The sequence below is a fragment of the Rattus rattus genome, chromosome 6 (assembly GCF_011064425.1).
Source record: "Rattus rattus isolate New Zealand chromosome 6, Rrattus_CSIRO_v1, whole genome shotgun sequence".
Classification (NCBI taxonomy): Eukaryota; Metazoa; Chordata; class Mammalia; order Rodentia; family Muridae; genus Rattus; species Rattus rattus.
The window spans coordinates 6,741,465-6,763,625 of record NC_046159.1 but is presented as its reverse complement, the minus strand read 5'-3'; the positions used below and the strand labels follow the sequence as shown (position 1 = coordinate 6,763,625).

Here is a 22,161-nt window from a genome sequence, read left to right as displayed (position 1 = left end):
AAGATGGGATCCTGCTCTGCAGCTCGCGCTCTAACCCGCTGATGGGGGCTGCACCGCGCAAGAGAGGTTGCCTCACTATTACGGCCGGCGGGCACGCACCCCGACGCGCCCCCGATTCCTCCGAACTCTCTGGTGCGCGCCCTGGACCGCGCGCCTCCGAGCTTTACGGGCGCTCCCGTCGCGCAGCGCGGTTCTGTTGACCCGCGGGCGCCAGACGCTGCGCTCGGGCGGGCGCAGCCGCGGCGGCGCGGGCCTCCCTCGCTGACACTCCCCCTGCGCGCCCCTCCCCCGCCGCGGCGGAATCCCGCCCGCCCGCGCGCGAGCCCGAGGCCGCTTCCCCGGTACCAGCGTCTAGAAGGATCCCGGCTGCGGTGATTGCGCGGCCATGGGCGCGCCGGGGTCGTCCTAGGGTCGCGGCGGAGACCGCAGTCCGAGCGGCGCGGTGGCCTCCTCCGCGAGGGAAGCCTGCGACGCTCCTCGGCGAGGCTTCTCAGCGGTTCACGCCGGAGAGCCTCCTCCGCGAACCCCAGCGACGGCCGCACAGGCAGCGCGGCGGGATGAGCGGTAGCGGCGCGGCACCGGGCCCGGGCTCGGGGTCCTCCCCAGCCGCCTGTCGCTTCGCGCACTACTTCGTGCTGTGCGGGATCGATGCGGACAGCGGGCTGGAGCCCGACGAGCTGGCGGGTAAGGCCGGGCTGGCTGAGGAGGCGCTAGGGAGGCGAGGTGCGGGCTCCAGACAAAAAGTCGGCTGCAGTAGCGGCGCTCGGGCTAGACGGGCACTCGTGGGCGACATAATGACATTGTTGTTAATTCCGCGCTCTGGCTAAGCCCCTGGGTGCTGGGTCCGCGTAACCGGCGCGGGCCCCCCAGAGGGCCGGACCCCTCCGCTGCTCGCGGGCGGCTCATGGCGCGCGGGACCGGGCTGTGCAGTGGTTCGCGAAGTTTGGCCCTGGCGGCCGACGCGGTGGTCTCAGCTCCAAGAAGGAGTCGGGACCGCGGGGTGACGACGAGGTCCGCTCAGGAGGGAGGCCCAGCGGGATCGACCCCGACCTCTCTGGGTCGGCGCCACCCCTCCCCCCTGGTTCTGCGATGACGAGCGAGTCACCCTTTGGAATCCTGTGGATTTGGCGGTGCCAGTGCCGCGAGCTAGCGAGGACCTTTGGACGCTCGGGTTGCGGCCTGATGCTTTGTTGATACCCCTGCCCGGTCCCTGAGTTGACGTAGTTGGACAATCCTCCCCAAGAGGGGCGCACCGTGAGTCACCGCCGAGGTGTCACTGGAGGAGCATGTCCCCCATTTGACGGGTTTGGTGACGCAGTGCGGGACTGGGCTGGGAAACGTACCCTGAGAACCCGGGCATTTGAAGATGATAGGGACGGGGAAATGCGAAATGTAGGAAGCAGGCCTGAGAGATGCCTGACTGAATTTTTCACTCTGCTTTCCTCCGTGGGATCTGAATTGTGATTTTTTTTTTAAAGGGTGAGACACATGACACCTTCCACCTGAACTTTATCTGTGTCAGTGCTAAACACTTAGGTCATAGCCTTTCAGAGCAGCTTTTTTGGAACATAGCATCCCTCATTGATTGCACCCGTATAGATTTTTCTCTCTTTCTTTGAGGAGAGGACTGGGAAGAATGTATTAAATAATAAATGATAGTAAACAAAAACGGCTCAGTGTTTATTAATACAGTCTCACGTCTTAACTGAGCATCTTAGTATTAAGTCAGCTTCACAGCAAAATGTTTTCAACAAAACTAAATATAGTTTTAGAGGAATAATGAAATACCAAGTTTTCCCTGTATGTGTAATTATGTAATCTTATTGTTTCTTCAGCTAAGGTTTCATGTACATGTTAAGAATGGCATTAAGTTAAGGGACACGAAGTTGGAAGGGGGGGTTGTCTGCAGAGTGATTTTGAAGAAAGATTTTTCTTGGGCTGGTAAAACAATTATCTTTTCTAGGACTCCTCTAAACAACTAGGATTTTTTTGGGGCCTTCTATAGTAGGTGAATGATGAAAAGAAAAAAGCCTGTATTTGTCCTCTCTTTGTCTACTAACACCAGAACACCACCTTTTAAAGTGTATTCTGGGACTCCAGAAATCACCTCAGTCTTCATAAAGCAGTATGTCCTATTCTTTGGATTGTCCTTATTGTATTACTACTTAGAAGAGAAAGATTCTTGGACCAGAGGAATGCTCAGTGAAAACATGTACTGCTCTTGCTGAGGACCCAAGTTTGATTCTCAGCACCCACATTAGGTGGCTTATAATCACTTTATAGCTCTAAGAGAGCTGACACAGCCTGGCCTCTGAGGCACTTTCTCTAACACAAACACACACTTAAAAATAATAAAAATCTGGAAAAAGATTCTGTGCTACTAATATAGTGAAGAAATTATTTTTAATTTTTCAGATTTATCATATGTGTATGTCTACGTGCATGTCTGGTGCCTTCAGAGTTTAGAAGAGGGTAGAGGGTGTTAGGTAATCTGGAACTAGAGTTAGGGGTGGTTGTGACCCCTGAGTACTAGGAACTGACAGATTTAAGGCTTAGGAATCACACAGCTATTTGGCAAGTGTTTTATTTTCTACGATAATTTCTCTTCAGTTTAACTTAACCTTTAAGGAAATTTAAGCGGCTGGACTAACAAGATAAGATTTTAAAAAAAAATGTTTCCTATCTCCCGTCTTAAGTGTATCCTTTTTCTGAATAAATAAACTTTCCTATGTGCTTTCATACTTGGCTTAACTTTTTTGTGCAATTGTTCACAAAAACAATGCTTCTTAAAAACAAAAAACAGACATTGGTACCCCTGATATGATTAAGTCAACATTGTTTTGTTTGGGTCTTCCCATTTCTGTCAGAACTTCTTCATTGGTTCCTTGACAGCCATTTCTCCAACCTTGAAAGTGTGTGTGCTGGTTTTTAGTGCAACCACCAACAGGTCTTACTTATTGTGAATCATTGTAAACCATCTTGTTCCTCGAGGAAGGGACAAATGGGAGACAGTGAAAGAGGGACATATGGGTAGAAATTGGTAGAAAACAAATTGTAAAACCCACTTTCCAGGCCACCTATCTCTTTTGCTGATATTGACAACTCTTTTTAGCTTGGAACAGTGTAGCAGTTAGAGGGAGAAAAATGGTGCAGAACCTAGACAAAGTTCTCTAGACCTAGGATTTCTCATGATCCCTTTTTTTTTTATTTTTTTGTTTACTAAGATGTTAATTAAATTTCTCCTCCTTTCCCCTCCCTCCCTCCCCCTCCCCTCCCCTTCCCTTCCCTTCCCCTTCCTGTCCCCTTCTTCCCCCCTTGTGTGTACGTGTAAGCCATATATGCATGGGTGTACACAGAGACCAGAAAGTACTAGAATTCCAGTGTGAGTGCTAGAAACCAAACTAGGGTCTTCCAGAAGAGCAATACGTTCTCCTAACTGCTAAGCCATCTCTCCAAATATGACTACTTTTAGCCAGGTAAATTTTTACACAACTCTGAGAATACAGGTATATAAACCAAACATTTACTGAAAAATCACGAGAAATTTTATTTTAAAAATAGTTCTGTGATCTACATACAGCTTTACCATCTACCAAGAATGAAAATATATTTGCATACGAATGAGATAAATATATGGCCTTATTTTTTTTTATAAAGAATTAACTTTGGACAGAATATTTGATAATTGCAGGAGATGACCTCAGTATCTTTCTGAATGGATCACCGCTTTGATCTTGTAATAGTCAGTGCTGAGAATACCACTCCACTTGGCAGAAGTATATGAAGAACCATTTCAGAAATTGTGAATTTTTTCTTAATTTTAATAAAAAATTCCTTTCATATGTTTTTGTTTGTTTCAAGTCCTGTCCTACGATATAGATCAAGCTGGCTTGGAACTTTTAGAAGCCTCTGGTGCCTGAGTACTGGGATTAAAGATTTGAGCCAGGCTGGACATGCTGGTTTATCCTTTTAATCTCATCACTCAGGAAGGATATTACAGCAGGCAGATGAATCTCTTCAGTTCTACCCAGAGCTACATTGTGAAACTCTGTCTCAAAAATAAAAAAAATAAAAAAAAAAAAAGAGTTTGGACCACCTCACCATTTCATGATTTTCTAAAATGAGACTTAAATAGCAACTCAAATAGTAATTAAAAAATTATCTTTATTTTATGTGTATGAATATTTGCCTGCATGTATGACTATGTGTCATATGCACATCTGATACCAGAAGAGAGATCCCTTAGATCTAGAGTTAGGATGGTTGCGAACCTCCGTGTGGGTGCTAGATATTGAACCTGGGTTCAATAAAAAAAAAAAAGCAAGTGTTTTTAATCACTGACCCATCTCTCAAGCTCCAAGACAACAATTTTTAAAATTAAGTACACTTACACAATATAATCAAAAAATATATTAATTTGATAATTTCACAGTGAGGAATGATAGTAAGAAGATATTAAAAATCTTTGTTGGTTTTTTATTTGTTTGTTTGTTTGTTTTGATGCAGGGTCTCAGAGAGCCCAGGGTGGCCTTGAACATGATTTGTAGGACCTTGAGCTTCAAGTCCTCCCACCTCTACATACCAAGTATTAAGATTGCGGTCTATATTACCAAACACGTTTTAATCCTCTCTTTCTCCTTCTAGTCCTGGGAATTGAACCCATAGTCACCTGCATACTAGGTACTGAACTTCATCTCCAGCCCTTTTTGACTTTAAAGTGTTTTTAATTTAATTTAATTTTATGTGTATGAATGTTTTGCCTGCAGGTACATTTATGCACTACGTGTTAGCTTGGTGCCCAAGGAGGTCAGAAGATGGCATTTGATCCCCTGAAACTGCAGTGCCATGTGGGTGGTGGGAATTAAATTTGAGCCCCCTGGAAGAGCAATCAGTGCTCTTAACCGTTGAGCCATCTCTCAGTGCCCCTCCCCAACCCACCCCAGCCACACACCAACTTTTTGAGATACTACATAGCCTGGCAATTCTGAAACTCACTATGAAGATCAGGCTGGCCTCAAATTCACCGAGTTCTACCTATGCTGGGATCAAAGGTGTTCACCACCATTACTAGCCCCAGCTCCTTTTGTACTTTCAGTTTTGAGACAGAGTCTCATAAATTGACCAGGCTGGGCTGGAACTTACTTGGTAACCCAGCGAGGTCTTGAAATTGTGATCTTCCTACCTCAGCCTCCTGAGTAGCTGAATAATAGGCATGTACCACTAGGCCCAGAAAACATCAAATGCACAGTATAAACTGTAATTCGTGTGTGTGTGTGTGTGATGTCATGATTATGATCCAGGTTGTTTGAGACAATATTCACTAGTGTCTGGTGACAAGTCATCTTGTGCATTGCAAAAATGTCGTCATGTTCAGAACCAAGACTACAATGATAATGTATAGCAGAACCAGAAACATTTTTTCTTTTTATTCTTTATGCATTTAATTTTTAATTAATTTTTATTGCTGTATGGTCATAATCCTTTTAGTGTTTACCCCATTTTTGTGACCTCTTCCCCGCATTTTATGTGACTTTTGATAGGGTTATGCCTTAAAATTTAAGTAGCAGAGCTCCCTAACGTAACCAAAGATGTGATTGGTTGCCAAAGGAGGCTCAGAGTCAATTAATTGTAGAGTCTTCTGCAGAATTGTGAAGCCTGTTTATTGAAAGTTTAGCAAAATTATGTTTGCTTTTGAAGTTGAATCTCATTCAAGCAGGAGTAAAAGTTTAGTGTTTTCTGAATGTGGACGTAAGGCTATTAAATAGACATATCTTGTTGAATCATTAGGAGATAGATGCTTTGAAATGAATGTCTGTTGACATGTGTATGGACATTAAGTATTTTTGAACCTTTTGGAACTCACTAGAAAAGATCAGGTGACAGTTTTTTCCTGAAAGTCTTTGAGGGGACACCTGAAGCACTAGTGAATGTGTATTCAAGTACAGGTGAAAAGTAATTTTAATTTTCTTGCTCTTAATACTAAAGTCTTAATAGTAAAAGCTCGCATAAGTGATGTATTATTTTTGTAAATCCAACTGACTAGCCTTTAACACCTCTAAAATAATGAGATAGTCTACTTTCTGGTGTGGAAACTACTTTGCACTCCATTCCCCTGTTACCTGACCTTTGACCTTTGACCCTGCTGCTTTGTAATGAGATTATGGGCCTTTGAGTTTCTCTCCAGTCTGCTGAGGTTTCCTTGCACAACATAAAGCTTTAGGCTTCCTTAAAAAGCTGTTTTTAGAAATGAAGAAACAACTTAGATGTAAGTGTTGATATGAGTTTTATAAACAATTGTTCTTTAAAAAGTTTTTTTCTTCTTTATTGTCCAAAGTATGTATTTATATTTTTAATAGTAAATTTAATTGTTTTATTTGTGTATGACTTAATATGCCCCCCTTTGTAAATAAAATGTCCTTGGAAACTTTCATAAAATAAAATTGCTTGTTTAGGGAAAGGCTAAAAATGAGAGCTTTTTTGGGTAACGAGCTCAGGAGAGACTCCTCACTGCTGATTTTCATAGTTGTCCCTTTAGACATGGGGACTTGGCATCTGGATTGAAAGAGTATAATACATGACCAGTAAATTGCTTATGGTCAAAGAAAATCACTGTTTTAATCTTCCTATAATGAGCGAATTGGACTTTATCTAAATTCTCAAAAAATAGAATAAGAAAAAATAAAGGAATTGAAAAAGATGAGCTTGTTAATAATAGCATATTAGTTGTTATTTGTTAGTTGTTATTAATAAGTTGCTTTTTGGGGGAAAGGGCAAAATTAGTGACAGATATAAGAGCTTGAGCTGATGCCTGATGACCCGAGTTCCATCCCCTAGAGATGAGAGGTGAGAACCAGCTCCACAGAGTTGTGTTCTGGCCATGGGTGCTGCATCATCACCATCATCACCATCATCAACAACAACAACAACCACACACACACACACACACACACACCTGATTATAGTAGTCATAAAAGAACTTCAACTCAGCAGGAAAGGCACCTGCTTCCAAGCCCGATGACCTGAGATAGGAGAGAACTGAACCAAGTCTGTAAAGCTGTCCTCTGACCTCCACAAATGCCTTGGTGTTGACATTCTTTCAAGTCAATAAATGTAGTGAATAGAAATTTAAAGAACAGCAAGAGTTTGAAGGTTCTCTGTGTTTTGTTATTTTGCGATCTCAGGTTCATCTAGAAAACTGAGCATCTACTTGTTTGAGTCATTCATTCATTCATTCATTCATTCAAGTAGAAGGTCTCATGTATCCGATGCTGGCCTCAAAATCATTGAATAGCTAAGGAGATAACTTTGAAGTCTTGAACCTCTTGCCTCTCAAGTGCTGGGACTACAAGAGTATGCTACCGTACCCAGTACATCCCAGTAATTTTAATAGAAATTACTGTTTTAAATAACTCCTGAAAGATTTATAAAATGAAGCTTTTAGGCTTTAGTTCTTATGGCACTTTCTTATTTTACCAAGAGGAAAGATAAGTACAGTAATTGGTTTGAAATAACAAAGGGCAGTGAGTGCTTTGTTATTTTTAAAGAACTGTGAATTTTCTATGTGAACAGTATACACACTCAGATCTAAAACTGGAGTGTATATAAGACTGCTTTAAGGAAATAACCACCACCTGTTATTCCACAGAGACAGAATGTAAAATAAAAATAGAACTTCTCACTTCCGGTTTTTAACTAGAAGCCAGAGTGACCACATGATTGTTGCTAAATGAACTTAGCACTAATTTAAAAAACAACCTGAGTGGTATTTTAAAATTTATTTTCAAAGATTTTATGCCCCTGCATAGTATATATGAAACATAGTCCTGCTCGAATCCTTCTACCCTCTGAACTTTTTTGTCCTGTCCTTCACTGTTAGTCACCTTTGTTCCTCAGTTAACTTACCTGTTCTTTCTTTTAGTTTTGTTTTTTTCTATGTAGCCTTGGCTGTTCTGGAACTCCCTATATAGAAGGACTCACAGATCCACCTACTGTGCTCTCTGGAGTGCAGAGGCTAAAGTCACGTACACACACCTGGCCCATGACTTCTGTCTTCATGTGAGAGAAGGAAGCTGCTTTAAGTATCTGTATGAAATGACAAATGAGAGAAAACACGAGATGTTTGCCTTTCTGAAATTGGCACAGTTTATTTAATTATAATAATTTCTAGTTGCATCAGCAAAATATTTTATCCAGATTGTTACTGTTTAACTTGGTGTGTGATGGTTGTAAAGATCTCAACATATGGCTGGGATTTGGCTCAGTGGTAGAGCGCTTGCCTAGGAAGCGCAAGGCCCTGGGTTCCATCCCCAGCCCCGAAAAAAAGAAAAGAAAAAAAGGGTTGGGGATTTAGCTCAGTGGTAGAGCGCTTGCCTAGGAAGCGCAAGGCCCTGGGTTCGGTCCCCAGCTCCGGAAAAAAACAAAAAAAAAAACAAAAAAAAACCAAAAAAAAAACAAAACAAAGATCTCAACATATAGTCATTGATTCAAAGAATAAATGGATAAGTAAGATTCTCTTTCAGCTTTCACTGTCAGAGAAATCCAGACCCTGGTACTTGCAGTCCATCCTCTCCTTTCAGAATCCCTCCATACCATCAGTAGTTAAAGTACAATGGGGAAGTGAAGAATGAATCTTTGGAAGCTTAGCCCTAAAATAATCTACTCTTTAGGGTTTTTTTTTTCTATAGTGGAAAGGAGAAAGGAAAACACCAGCAACAAATTAAATGGGAAGACAGCAAAGCTTAATAACCAGAAGAGGCAGCTCAGTGACAAGATAAACTCTAGATCTCTGCCCTGCTAGAATGTGGAGACTTCTCTGTAGTCATACAGCAAAATCATGATGGGTTCAGAGGTTACAAGAAACTCATGAGGAAAACATGGCTGTCTTTTTCCTTACAGATTGCTTTAGACAATATTTGAGGAGGCTGGACTGCCAGCAACAGCAGCAGTTCCCTTCCTCAGTCTCAAGATAAGGTTATATAAACAGTCCATGGCCAGTGCTGGGCACTGATTCTAGAATGCCTGGGGTTTCCCTTTCTACGTAGCAGGAATAAGAAGAACAGAGACAATGTTTGATTGTTTTTGCTTTTTGTGTGTGTATGTGCGCGTAATGCGCGCCAGCGTGCTGCTTTGCGTGTGTGTGTGTGTGTGTGTGTGTGTGTGTGTGTGTGTGTGTGTGTGTCTGTGTGTCTGTGTGTCTGTGTGTCTGTGTGCTTTCAGAATTCTCTGGCCACGTTGCTATAAAGAAGTTCAGATTTCTGTTCCCTTCTGAGAACGACTTTCTTCCTAAAACATAACATGAGTTTCAAATGAAACACCACCACCAAAAACCAAACAAACAACCCCCCACAACTTTGCATGCTAGCCTAGAAACTTAAAGACACTCAAAAGTAACTGAAAAATTTAAAAGGTTCATTTGTGATAATAAACTTAGGCAAAGATAAATGTTTATAATTTCCAATTAACCTCTCAGCTTACTGAAAATTAATAGAATTTTTAAAAATTATCTATTTAATGTGCATAGGTATTTTGCCTGCATGTATGTCTGAATGCCTGATCCCCTGGAACTGGAGTTACAGAAAATTGCTACATGCCGTGTCGGTGCTGGGAATGGAATCTGGGTCTTCTGGAAGAGTAGCCAGTGCCCACAACCACTGTGCCATCTCGCTAGCGCTGGAGGGTTTTCTTTTTTTTTTTTTAATCTTTATTAACTTGAGTATTTCTTATTTACATTTCGATTGTTATTCCCTTCCTGGTTTCCAGGCCAACACCTCTTAACTCCTTCCCTCCCCCTCCTATATGGGTGTTCCTCCCCATCCTCCCCCATTACCACCCCCCCCCAACAGTCATGTTCACTGGGAGTTCAGTCTCTTGGGATCAAGGCTTCCCCTTCACTGGTGCTCTTACCAGGCTATTCATTGCTGCCTGAAGGTCAGAGTCCAGGGGGTTCAGTCCATGTATAGTCTTTGGGTAGTGGCTTAGTCCCTTCAAGCTCTTCCAGTCCTTTCTCTGATTCCTTCGACGGGGTCCCCTTCTCAGTTCAGTGGTTTGCTGCTGGCATTCGCCTCTGTATTTGCTGTATTCTGGCTGTGTCTCTCAGGAGAGATCTACATCCGGCTCCTGTCGGCCTGCACTTCTTTGCTTCATCCATCTTGTCTAATTGGATGGCTGTATATGTATGGGCCACATGTGGGGCAGGCTCTGAATGGGAGTTCCTTCTGTCTCTGTTTTAATCTTTGCCTCCCTATTCCCTGCCAAGGGTATTCTTATTCCCCTTTTAAAGGAGTGAAGCATTTGCATTTTGGTCATCCGTCTTGAGTTTCATGTGTTCTGTGCATCTAGGGTAATTCGAGCATTTGGGTTAATAGCCACTTATCAATGAGTGCATACCATGTGTGTTTTTCTGTAATTGGGTTACCTCACTCAGGATGATATTTTCCAGTTCCATCCATTTGCCTATGAATTTCATAAAGTCATTGTTTTTGATAGCTGAGTAGTATTCCATTGTGTAGATGTATCACATTTTCTGTATCCATTCCTCTGTTGAAGGGCATCTGGGTTCTTTCCAGCTTCTGGCTATTATAAATAAGGCTGTTATGAACATAGTGGAGCACGTGTCTTTTTTATATGTTGAAGCATCTTTTGGGTATATGCTCAAGAGAGGTATAGCTGGGTCCTCAGGTAGTTCAATGTCCAATTTTCTGAGAAACCTCCAGACTGATTTCCAGAATGGTTGTACCAGTCTGCATTTGGCTAGCCTGGAACTCCTTCTGTAAACCAGATTAGTCTCAAACTCACAGAGCCCTAGGATTAAGTGTGTATACCATCACGCCTGACACAGAGTACACCTGCGTTAGAAAAGTAGTGCCTTCTGAGGTCGGTTTACTTGTTTATTTTGAATAAATGAAACAAGACTCCCAGAAGGAAAAAAAAACACATTAACAAAGAGAACTGGACATGAATAGTTGCAGTCCTTGGAGGGCTTGAGGGAGGAGGCTCAAGAGATCAAGACCATCCTCTCCTTCGGAGTGATTTTTGCATCCATACCGTAAATGTGAGACACTGTCTCAAAAGAGGCAAAGTAGAGAGGGCGAGGGAAGGCAAAGAGAAAATGAACACGGAGTGGTTAGCTTCTATTTAGAGAGGTTGTATTTGCATTTTTTTTTTCTGAGATTAACTCCATGCGACAGGTTTTGGCTTTGATGTATTGAACACAGTGGTAGGTATCAGGAGGAAGTTTGAGATGCAGCTTTGAGGTCCTTTTTTTTTGTGACAGTACTAGTACATATGACTTATTCTTTTTTTCCTTTTCTATCTTTTTTATAGAGGGAGAGTTAGCACGATTTTCCATTTGTCTTGATAGTATTGGTTATCTGAGCTCATGTACATAAACATGAAAGCAAGTGAGAGGCCTGGAATTTGATTGTAGACAGTAAACCTCGATTCTTCCTCCCAGCCCCATGCTCCAGAAATAAGACTCAGTCTCAAAATATATTTACAGATACCTTGGCTATAAAGCTAGGCTCTTCTCTGATGAAATATAACTTAAAATATCCCACTCATTCCAGCCTACACTCTGTCATGTGACTGGTTACCTGTGCTCAGGTGCCGTGCATCCGATTGGTCACACTCTCCCAGAATCCTTTCTCCCCTCAGATGTCCCACCTCTATTTCCTACCTAAGCCATAGGCCATAGGCCTTTTCACTGAGAGGTGATGTGTCTATACAATACATGAGATAGTTTCTCTACATTTGCTTCTATAAAGATTTGTTTATTTTATAGGTATATGTGTTTTGCCTGTATGTATGTATGTGTACATGTGTGTTGTGTTTAGTGCCCAAGGAGGGTAGAAGAGGGTATTGGGTGCTCTGGGACTGGGGTTACAGATGTTTGTAAGCTGTTACATGTGCTAGGAACGGAGGAACATGGGTCTTTTATAAGAGAATATTCAGGGACACTTACTTACCTCTCCAGACCCCAGAATTTTATTTTAATTAAAAACTTTTAATTATGTTTTATTTTGTTTTGATACTGAAACTCGCTATATAGACCAGGCTGATCTTGAACCCACAGAAATCTGCTTGCCTCTGCTTTCACAGTGCTAAGATTAAAGGCAAGGACCACCAGGCCTGGCGAGAATTGGATTTTAGAGTTCAGGCCCAAGTGATTTCCCTTCTTTCCTTTTTTGTTAAGGAAACTAAGAATATATACATACTCATTTAAGTATGTTTTGAAGATGAGTATAATGATACCATAATTAAAATTACTAAAGCTACTTAGTGCAAGCCGAGACTTATTTTTGAATTAAAAGTGTGTTAATTATTAATTAGTAAATAATTTGTCTGTTTTCTTTTGCAAAGCTTCAGTTTGTGGTCAAAGTGCACAGTTTTTTTTTTTTTTTAATAGCAGAGCTTAAAATAGTTTGTTTCAAAAACACCCAGTTCTCAGTCCAGAAGTCAGGGAACCTGTGTTCTTTAATGTTGGAGTTTATCTGGTTGGGGATTTAGTCCAGTGTTGAGCTAACTTGCCTGAGGAAAGGCCCTGGGTGGTCCTCAGCTCTGAAAAAAAAAAAAAAAAAAAAAAAAAAAAAAAAATGTTGAGTTTATCTAACATGCCTGTCTATGACCAGTTCAGATGGTGTCAGATGCTTGCACTGACGGGTCTAATTCTTCGATGATCTGGAATTACTCTAGAAGAATGTCTGCCAGTTATCTGTGTGGAAGAATTTAATTAAATAGTTGCTGATGCTTGATAATGCAGGCATAGTGCGTGGAGTTTATTAGAATATAATTACTCCAAAAAAGCTAGCAAGGACAGCAAAATAATTCCATTATTACAGTTGATTGAGTAAAGTACCTCAGGTCCTTTCATGGGATTTAAAGTGTCCTTAGAACTCGTGTATAGACCTCCAAAAGTAGTTCCTAAGGTTGAAACACTTTACTGACAGCTAAGTAAGTGTGTGTGTGTGTGTGTGTGTGTGTGTGTGTGTGTGTGTGTGTGTGTGTGTGTGTGTGTTTGTGCTTATTGATGGTCAGAGGCTACTTTCTGGACTCAGTTCTTTCCTTCCACCATATGTTCCTAAGGAATTGAATTCAGATTGTTGAACTTGGCAGCCCAGGCACTCAGGAGACTAAAGCAGGAAGATTTGGAGTTCCTGGCTGACCTGGGTTGCACAGTAACTTCAAAGCCAGCATGTGCTGCAGGGGCTTTGTCTCAATAAAACAAAATGGAACAAATTTTACACCTGTCTCTAGCCACTTAGTTATGTCCTCCATAAGTAGCCATCACATTCTTGTTTATTGTTTCTACTGCCATGTTCTATTTCTGTGTACTGTGACATATTAATCTTAACTGTATCCTCCGCGCTTTAGATATTTTTCAGAAAGACAGTTTTATTTCTAAAATCTGTCATAAACTTTTGGCAGGTGGCAGTGGCCACCTCCACACTTTGTTTCACCAGATAGAGCCTAGCTATCAGCAGACAGCCAGAGAGCACTGGGGCACCTCTGCCTTGCAGCTGGTGCCCATAACTTCTTGCTTCAGTTCATCTACAGTGATCTTGTCCTCCAGGTCCCAGATCTTGATAATGGAGCCTGTGGCAGAGCAGAGCCAGTAGTGATTGGGGCTGAAGCACTTGGTGACAGTGTAGCCTGGCATCCTTGCCTCCAGAAGCATAGAGGGACTCATCTGAAGAGACTGTTTGGACTTTTTTTTTTTCTTTTCTTTTTTTTTTTTTTTCGGAGCTGGGGACCGATGGACTTTTTTTTTTTTAAATTGAGTTTCATATAACCCAGGCTGGCCTTGAACTCTGAATAGTTAAGGATCCTTAGTTTTATGCAGTACTGGTGAGTGGACCCAAGGCTTTGTGCATGGTAGGCAAGTGCGTTACCAACTGAGGTAGTCACAGCCCTGTGTTTAATGTTTCTAAGGTTAAGTTACCATAGATTTTAAGAAATCAACCAATTACTGAAAGTGGATTATTCCATTTTTTTAAAATTAAGAAATATTAGGGTGTTCTTTTTTTAACATCTGTATTATGAATTAACTTGTCATCTGGATGTGGTTGTATATGCCTATAATCTCAGTACTCTGAGGATGATGGATTGGTTTGAGTTCAAGACCAGCCTGGGCTATAGAGTAAAATATTCTCTTAAAAAAAAAATCAAACAAACTTTAAACAAACACACAAACTTGTCATTAGGGCTGCTTTATTTTATTAGTTTTCTAGTACCTTGAGTCATTTTACTCCAAAATTTAGCTCTCTCAATTACAGTTCAGTTGTAGAGCTTGTGCTTAGCATGAGTGAAATGTGGGGTTCAATCCTGAGCATCATACCAAACAACCCCCGCCCCCCAAATAACAAGCATTTACCTCAGGCCAGGCACCAAGGAGTAGTGATCAGGTGGTTCTAATTCAATAAGATTGCAGTCAGACATTTGCAGGGGTCTTCATCATCCCCAGACCTGCCTCTAGCACTAGTATCCGATTCCAGCCTCTAGTTTGGGGAGGATTAAGATTCTTATCACAGAGGCCTTTATGTAGGCTCCCTATACATAGTAAAGACATGAGTGCTGGCTTTGCTAGAGTAAGTGATAAGAGAGGCTCCCGTGATATAAATCAAAACAACTTATAACTCAGTCTTCAAAGTACATTCCATTGTTTCTTTTTATGGTATTGGTCACTTAGACCAACTGTGGCTAATGTGAGATGGCACCTGTCAATGCATAGAGTGCCAGAAAGTAGTACTCTGTGAGTTAAGGCTCCTAAGCTTCAGCAGTTGTTTTCAGTAGATTAAACCAAAGCTATACTTGTATGTGGGATAGTGAAGCAACGTGTATTTCAAATAAATGATACAAAGTTACAGTCTTTAAAATTGCAGCATGGCAGGGTTTAAGAATATAGGTTCTGTTGTCAGATTGCCTTAGGGATGTTACTTAAAGCTTAGAACAGCGCCTGGCACATAGTAAATCTCAATTATTATCTGTTATTACTAAAAGAAATTAAGGACACTGGTGAACTCAGTTGCCTTTGTATCTGGATGGAGGAGAGAGTATAGTAAGAGGCTGAAAAGGTAGGCAGGATCCAGTGTGTTCTGGGGAAGAGAAGCTTTTGCTTCTGATGGCTGAGCAGAATTGATGTGTATTTATACAGCTGCTGTCCTTGGCAATTAATGTTTATTTTAAACTGCTTTGTAGTTGTTGGGCTTTCTTTTATTATTTATTTATTTATTTATTTAGGTTTGTTGAGACAGAGTTTCTCTGTGTAACCCTAACTGTCCTGGAACTCACTTAGGCTGGTCTCAAACTCAAGAGATTCACCTGCCTCTCTCTGCCTCCTGAGCACTGGGATTAAAGGCGTGTACCACCACCACCAAGCTTTAATTAAGCTTTCTTCTCTCTCTGTCTCTGTTTCTCTCTCTGTTTCTCTTTCCCTGTCTCTCTGTCTCTCTCTCTGTCTCCCCCTCCCTCTCGCCTCCCTCCTCCTCCTCTCTCTTTTTTTCCCCCCAACCCTTCCCTCCCCCCCACACACTTTCTTTTTTAATTCTTCCAGATCTACTACTCCTCCATTTCTCCAAATAAGAGCAGGCCTCCCAGGGAAATCGACTGAACATGGCCTGACAAGTTACAGTAAGACTAGGCATGAACCCTCATATCAAAGCTGAAGAGGCAGCCCAGTAGGAGGGAAAGGGTCCCAAGAGCAGGCAAAGTAGAGACACCTCTCTCCCACTGTTAGAGGAGGAGAAAGTCTAGCGAGTCTTATGTCTATTTTTGCTTTCATAAAAACATTTGGATTCTCAGGTTTTGAAAAGCAATTAGGTGTGTATGGTTTGTTTTGTTTAGTTTTTAGTTTATAATGATCTTACTTGAAATAAAAGTGATGATAGTATTTGTCTTTAAAAGTAAAAAGGAGAAAGAAAAAGAATAGGGTATTAGTGGGGAAAAACTGAAAAGTGCTTGATAAATTATGTAAGGAAAACTTTTGACTTCGGCCAGAAATTTAGTTTCTAGGCAGCTGCAGGTAAACCTACCTGGCATACTTTTTCATTATTCTGAAATATTCATGGGCTCCCACAGTCCTGCCTTGTTTCCATTAGATTCTTCCATGCTCTCACGTTCCAGGGCTGCTAAGGATTCGCCGTGGTTGTCCTTGCTTTGTTTTCATGCTGCTTCCGATATAATCAATAAAAAGTAGACACTCAAGGAAAAGTTTGACTGTCTAATTAATCTTGGCAAACTAATCTGTGGAACCAACTAAATAGCATAGTTTTTGAGAATGAGAAACAATGACCAAAATAGCCGTCATAGTTTATTATGCTTTAAGGTGCATAGAATAAACATCTCTGAATGAATCTCTTCTGATCGTTAAATATAGCCCCTCTTCACTCTGTCTGCTGTATACAAGATGATCCCAGCACTGCAAGAAAAGAATAAATGAATACTGAAACATATGGTCCTCACGGAGGACATCTGTGATCTAAAATATACATACTTTCTACTCTGTGTCGCTTAGACTTCTGGGGACTAAGTAGGGCTGTCCGGGGGTATTCATTTATTTCCAATCACTTTTTAAATGCTCTTATTTATGTGTCTCTGTGTGGGTATATGTACATGGGTAAGTGTCCGTGGAGAACAGAAGTGGGTGTCAGATCCCTGGAGCTGACATCATAGGTAGTTGTGAGCTGAACTCAAATATTCTAGAAGAAACATATAGGACTTAGCCACTGAGCCCTCTCCCCAGCCCTGTCTTCACCATCTAACCCTGACGCCATTTAAAATGAACAGTTTAGCATAATGATTGTAAATGTGGATCCTGGAGACGGGATACCTGAGATCAGATTTTAGCGCTGCCATTTGCAAATTTTGTGTTCTAAAATGTTGAATTAATTAATGAAGTTTTAATGTGTGTGGGTATTTTGCCCATAGATACCTGTGCGTCATTTACTTTCTGATGCCCGCCGAAGCCAGAACTGAGCATAGAACCCCTGTGGTTTTGAGCTGTCATGTGGTGCTGAGACTTGAACTTGGGTCCTCTGGAAGAGTAGCCAGTGCTTTTATCTGCTGAGCCATGTCCTAAACACACACACACACACACACACACACACACACACACACACACACACACACACACACACACACACACACACACACAGAGTTTTTAAAAAGGAAAAAAAGAAAAGTCTGAGAATGGATTGGGGTTTACTAGTTCAGACTTTGCATGCTGAGAGCACCAAAGTGAACAACAATCTGGAAACCAAGTACAGCTGGTGCCTGGTAGAAGTGCAGCCTGGTGTGTACAGACGGACCCTGTAGGGCACGGAGATTGCTGTGGAAGTAGTTAGCCTGCCTCTGGACTGAAGGTAACCTGAGTTTTCCTCTCATCTAACAGTGGGGGGGGGGTGCTAAAATCAAGGCAGGGTGCAAGAGAGTACATCCTTGGGCTGCAGTACGGATATCAGCGAGCCTCTGCATAGGGCACTCTGGTGGTGCTGAGCTATGAGGGCTGCCTGTCTCACTACTAGATGAGTACAAAACAAAAAATTCTAGCCTCCTATTCATATGAACTTCTGGGCAAGGTTCAGTGTCTCCATTTACCAAGAGATGAACACAAGGTTGGATAACACTGTCAGTCTCCACTGGAGAGCAGGAAACAGTTACACCTCAAATTAGCAGCCAAGTCTCAGATCAACCCTGGTGCTTGCTTTTTGGCCATAGTGAACAACCTCAGCCTGATTGGTTTAGGATATACTTAGAACTTAAAGCTAAACATTAAACTGATGCTGTCTGCTACTAGATTGCAATGTTGTCAGTGTCAGTGGCCGCAAGCTTAGTATAAAATTGGAATGTCAAACATAAGTAAATACTATACAATCATTTGTTTAAACCATTCGTGAATATAGCTACCTTCAGAATTTTTTTAAAAAATTAGTATTTATATTATAAAGTGTGGGGAGGGCACATCTGTACATGTCACATGGGACAGTCAGAGGACAACTTTTGAGCCACTCTCTTCCACTTTTTGTATGTTCTGGGTATGGAACCCAGGTTTTCAGGCTGTAAGGCAAGTGTCTTTTCACTGTCTAACCTATGACCAAGGCAACTTATAAAAGACAACATTTGCTTGGGTTTGTGGTTTCAGAGAGCTATAATCCATGATTGTCATGATAAGGAGCATGTACCAGATAGGAAGGCATACAACTGGAGTAGTACCCGAGATCCACAAGTGCACGGCAGAAATAGACTCCGGAATTTAATATATTGTTTAATGTATGTCTGGGTGTGAGAGTTGCTATCAGAAAGGATGTTATGGTGCACCCTGTAATTGTCACCCTTGAGGGTGGCAGAAGGTCATCTCCGACTACATAGCAATTTTAAGGCCAGCTTGGGCTATTTGAGACCTTATGTCAAACAAACAAGGAGAAAGATGTTTCTGAGTGCCTGTCATGTTAGAACTCCAGATTTAAAGTGATTCAGCTTTGGTGCTGGGGAGGTAATTCAGCAGTTAAGAGCACTTGGTTGCCTTTCCAGAAGATCCTGGCTAAATTCCCTGCACCTTGGTTAAACCACACAGAACCACGGTGGTTCACAGCCATCATGTCTGTACTTGCAGATGGATTAGATGCCCTCTTTCTGACATCCTTGGGCACCATGTGACCCACATACCTGAGATACATATACTTATATGTAGGCAAAGCATTCACACACTAAAATGAATAAATTAAGCAAAAATACCTTTAGTTGCAAAAGCAGGCAGATCTCTTTGAGTTCAAGGCCAGCCTGGTTTACAAAATGCATCCAGGACAGCCAGAGCTGCTGTTGAACAGAGAAACCCTGTCTTGAGGGGCGGGGGGAAGATTGACCTTTAAGGTGTTAATGTTTCAGAAGAACAGAAGAAACTCAGCTCTAAAAATGATCCTTTCAATTGAGGAAAACTTGGCCATGGTATAGGTGCCAGTTTTTGTTTTTTAAAATCTAGGAGTAGCTGCAGGTGGGTACTAGTAATTGGCACTTTGCAAATCTGTATTAACAGATAAAATTATGACTTCCTTGGCATTGAACCTCACTTTCTTAACTCTAATTGCTGAAAAACTTGTGGCTTGATGGTATAGACAGACCCATCTGAAAAGGACATTTTAAAATAACTCTTTATGCCCTGTTTCCACTCTAGCCATCTTTGCTGTTTACCCCAGAGGTAGCCCACAGAGTGTGGTAATTACTTCTTTTGTGTTATTGTGTCATTTTGGGGTAGATAGGATGGATGTGATAAAGCCAGTAATTCAGGACTTAATTCCTCTTCCTGTTGCATGTGGTCTGTTGTTTTATCATTACACTGTAGAATGACGTAGCTTTCTGGAGCCCCAGCTATGAGCTGGGCAGAGGCCCTGTGATTGTAATCACGGGCTGACAACACTGCGGATGTGAAGTGGACTTCTGTTGTGTTCTCACCACTCGGTTTATTTTGTTAGTACTTTAATGAGTACATTTTAGAGTTTCCATTTTGTATGGAATTATATCATCTCCTTCAAATGCTATAATCAACATCATTTACAATAAAATGTGAATAAAATATTGAAACTCAAAGTGAATTGTAGAGATCAATAGAAGAAGAATCTTGAGATTGCATCTGGTCTTCACACACATACATACATGCATGACACACACACAGCCTGCCACACATGTACATATGTGCATAGACGCACACACAGCCACACAAATAAATTATTTTTATAAAAAGTTCCCAAGTTAGTATATGAATCAGATTGGACAGAAAAAACTTAATTAATTTGAATAATTTTTTAATTTATTTCCTTATTTTTACACTTTATTTAGTGTGGTGAGGACTCCAAGCCATGGTGTGTAAGTGGAAATCAGAGGACAGCTTGTGCAAGTCTGTTCTCTTCCACCATCTGGTTCCTAGGGATAGGATCTAGGGCATCAGGCTTGGAGCAAGAGACTCAAGCCGTCTCACTGTCCCTCCTCCCAAAGAGTTCTGAGTCTTTTTCAGTTTAAACAATAATTTTTCTGTATTCTACCAGGAAAAATCCAAGAATCAGGCAGGAAAAGCATTTAGCAAATAGGAATATTTATGTGGATGAAATGCTTCTTTTGGGGAGTGATAAAATGTTTTCAAAATTAAGTTGCTGGTGTAACTGTGAAAAAACTAAAGATCATTGAATCATATATTTTTAAAGGATAAATATTAAAGTATGTGAGGTATATCTCAATAAAGCTAATTTTAATGGGGTTGGGGTTGCTCAGTGGTAGTTCCTAAGGCGCCAAGGCCCTGAAAAAAAAAAAAAAAAAACCAAAAAGCTAATTTTAATAGCTTTATTTTATTTTTTTTTTTTTTTTGGTTCTTTTTTTTTCGAGCTGGGACCCGAACCCAGGCCTTCGCGCTTCTAGGCGCTCTAACCACTGAGCTAAATCCCCCACCCCTTAGCTTTAATTTTAATGTCAATTTGTGCATTTTTGCAGTTACCGGGTTTTCTAGACATTTAATGGGAAATTAGATAAGCAAACACACAAGTCAACAGAGAGCTCCTAGATCTGGTTGAACTTTAGAGGATCTCAATGGCCTAGAAATTGCTAAATGACATAGATTAAGGTAATAGCACTGAGAGATTGACTGAGTATTTTATTGTCATTCAAGATATAAACAAAGTGATTGTGTATGCTGGAAAGTGTAGGCTGAGCTAAGCAAGTGAGTAAGGGGGAAAACACACAACACATTTGATTTTTGAGGAATTTTGTCTTTAACAGAGGGTTAGAGGACTTCTTTGTTTTTTGAGATAGTGTCTTGCCGTGGATCCCAGGCTGGCCTCAGATTCATCACCCTCTGCCTTAGCCTCCCAGGTACCAGGATTTTAAACATGTAATGATACGGAACATAGGTTCTTTAAACACACTTTGTAGACACAGCTGCTTATGTTTGTCTACTCTGGATCTTGTTAAGCATGTCGTCTGTTTCTGGTACTTCAGAGTCATCCTACAGAAAATTTGTGCTATTTGAACTTAAAGGATAACCAGGAAAAGCCATGCAGTTTTTAAACTTCAGAGTAGCTCTGTAGCTATGCATATAGATTTGTTAATAACTTTCCATTTGCTACCTTCTAAAGTTAGTGACATATCCTGGCCAGTCCCCTGTATTCAGAAAGAAGCACAATGTATCTATTTTCTCCTAACTCCTTCCGAGTTATTTTCATACAAGTGTCATAAGCAAAAACTCTTCCCGTAGATTTTCACACAACTTTGTCTTAATCTATTTCCTGAACAGCCCTGTTACTGATCCTGGCTCTAAGGTTTCTGTCACAAGCTTAATGCTGATTAGTCCCCAGACAATGTTAGGGCAATAAAGAATAAACAAAACTGGGTTTGTACAATTGTTAAAGTTATGTCACATGAAAGATTATATATTATTTACCAAGATGAGGTTAAATTAGCATAGCATGAACAGGAGAAAAGAAAGGAGGAAGTGAGGTAGAGAGGAGCAGGCTGTACCAGTCAATATGAATAGTAGAGTTATTAAATAATGTATCTGAATCTAACAGAGTCAGTGGTTGAGTGAACATTTACTCAGGTGATCTTATGTCACTTTGAAATGAAAAGATAGTATATAGTCCTGAAGGCATAACTAAAAGTCACATGGAAGATGTTTGCTAATAATCCTAGTAAAAATGACGTTTGAATAATGCTTCAACATTCAGAGATGATATTTTAGATACTCTTCTTGACCTGTTATGTTTTGAGTATGGGTCTGACATAACAGTATAAGAAGGACATTTAAGGAATAGAACTCTGACTGGGTTTCTGGGAACATCAGCCCACACTTGAAGACCCAGTGTAGAATCTCTTATATGGAAGGATCACCTGTTAATCAGAAAGCCTATGGCTAATAAAGAGCTGAGGTGGGACATCCGGTAGTTAGGGAGAGGAATTCTGGGAGAGTCAGGTGGGAGAGTTTCACCCTGGAACTCTGGAGACAATCTCATGAAACTGAGGGAGACTAACCATGTGGAAGACATAGAGTAGTTTAAATAGGTTATATAAGTAATTGACTAGTTGGGGAATAAGCTGAAGCTTATTAATAAATGGCCTAAGCATTTATTAATAAGTTATTAGCTCAGAGTCGTTAGTCTGGGAACAAAGAGGAGGGTGGAAAGCTTGTAA

General features: G+C 41.2%; 1 protein-coding gene across 3 annotated transcripts in view; it reads left to right on the top strand.

Moving 5' to 3' along the window:
• Window positions 1-328: 328 nt before the first annotated feature.
• Window positions 329-22,161, top strand: part of Dennd5b (DENN domain containing 5B) — a 124,060-nt gene continuing 102,227 nt past the window's right edge. For all 3 annotated transcript variants that reach the window (XM_032905450.1, XM_032905451.1, XM_032905449.1), the window contains exon 1: window positions 329-684. In XM_032905450.1, coding sequence (XP_032761341.1) covers window positions 558-684 — 127 coding nt within the window. In that variant the 5' untranslated portion in view covers window positions 329-557. The remainder of the gene's footprint in view (window positions 685-22,161) is intronic.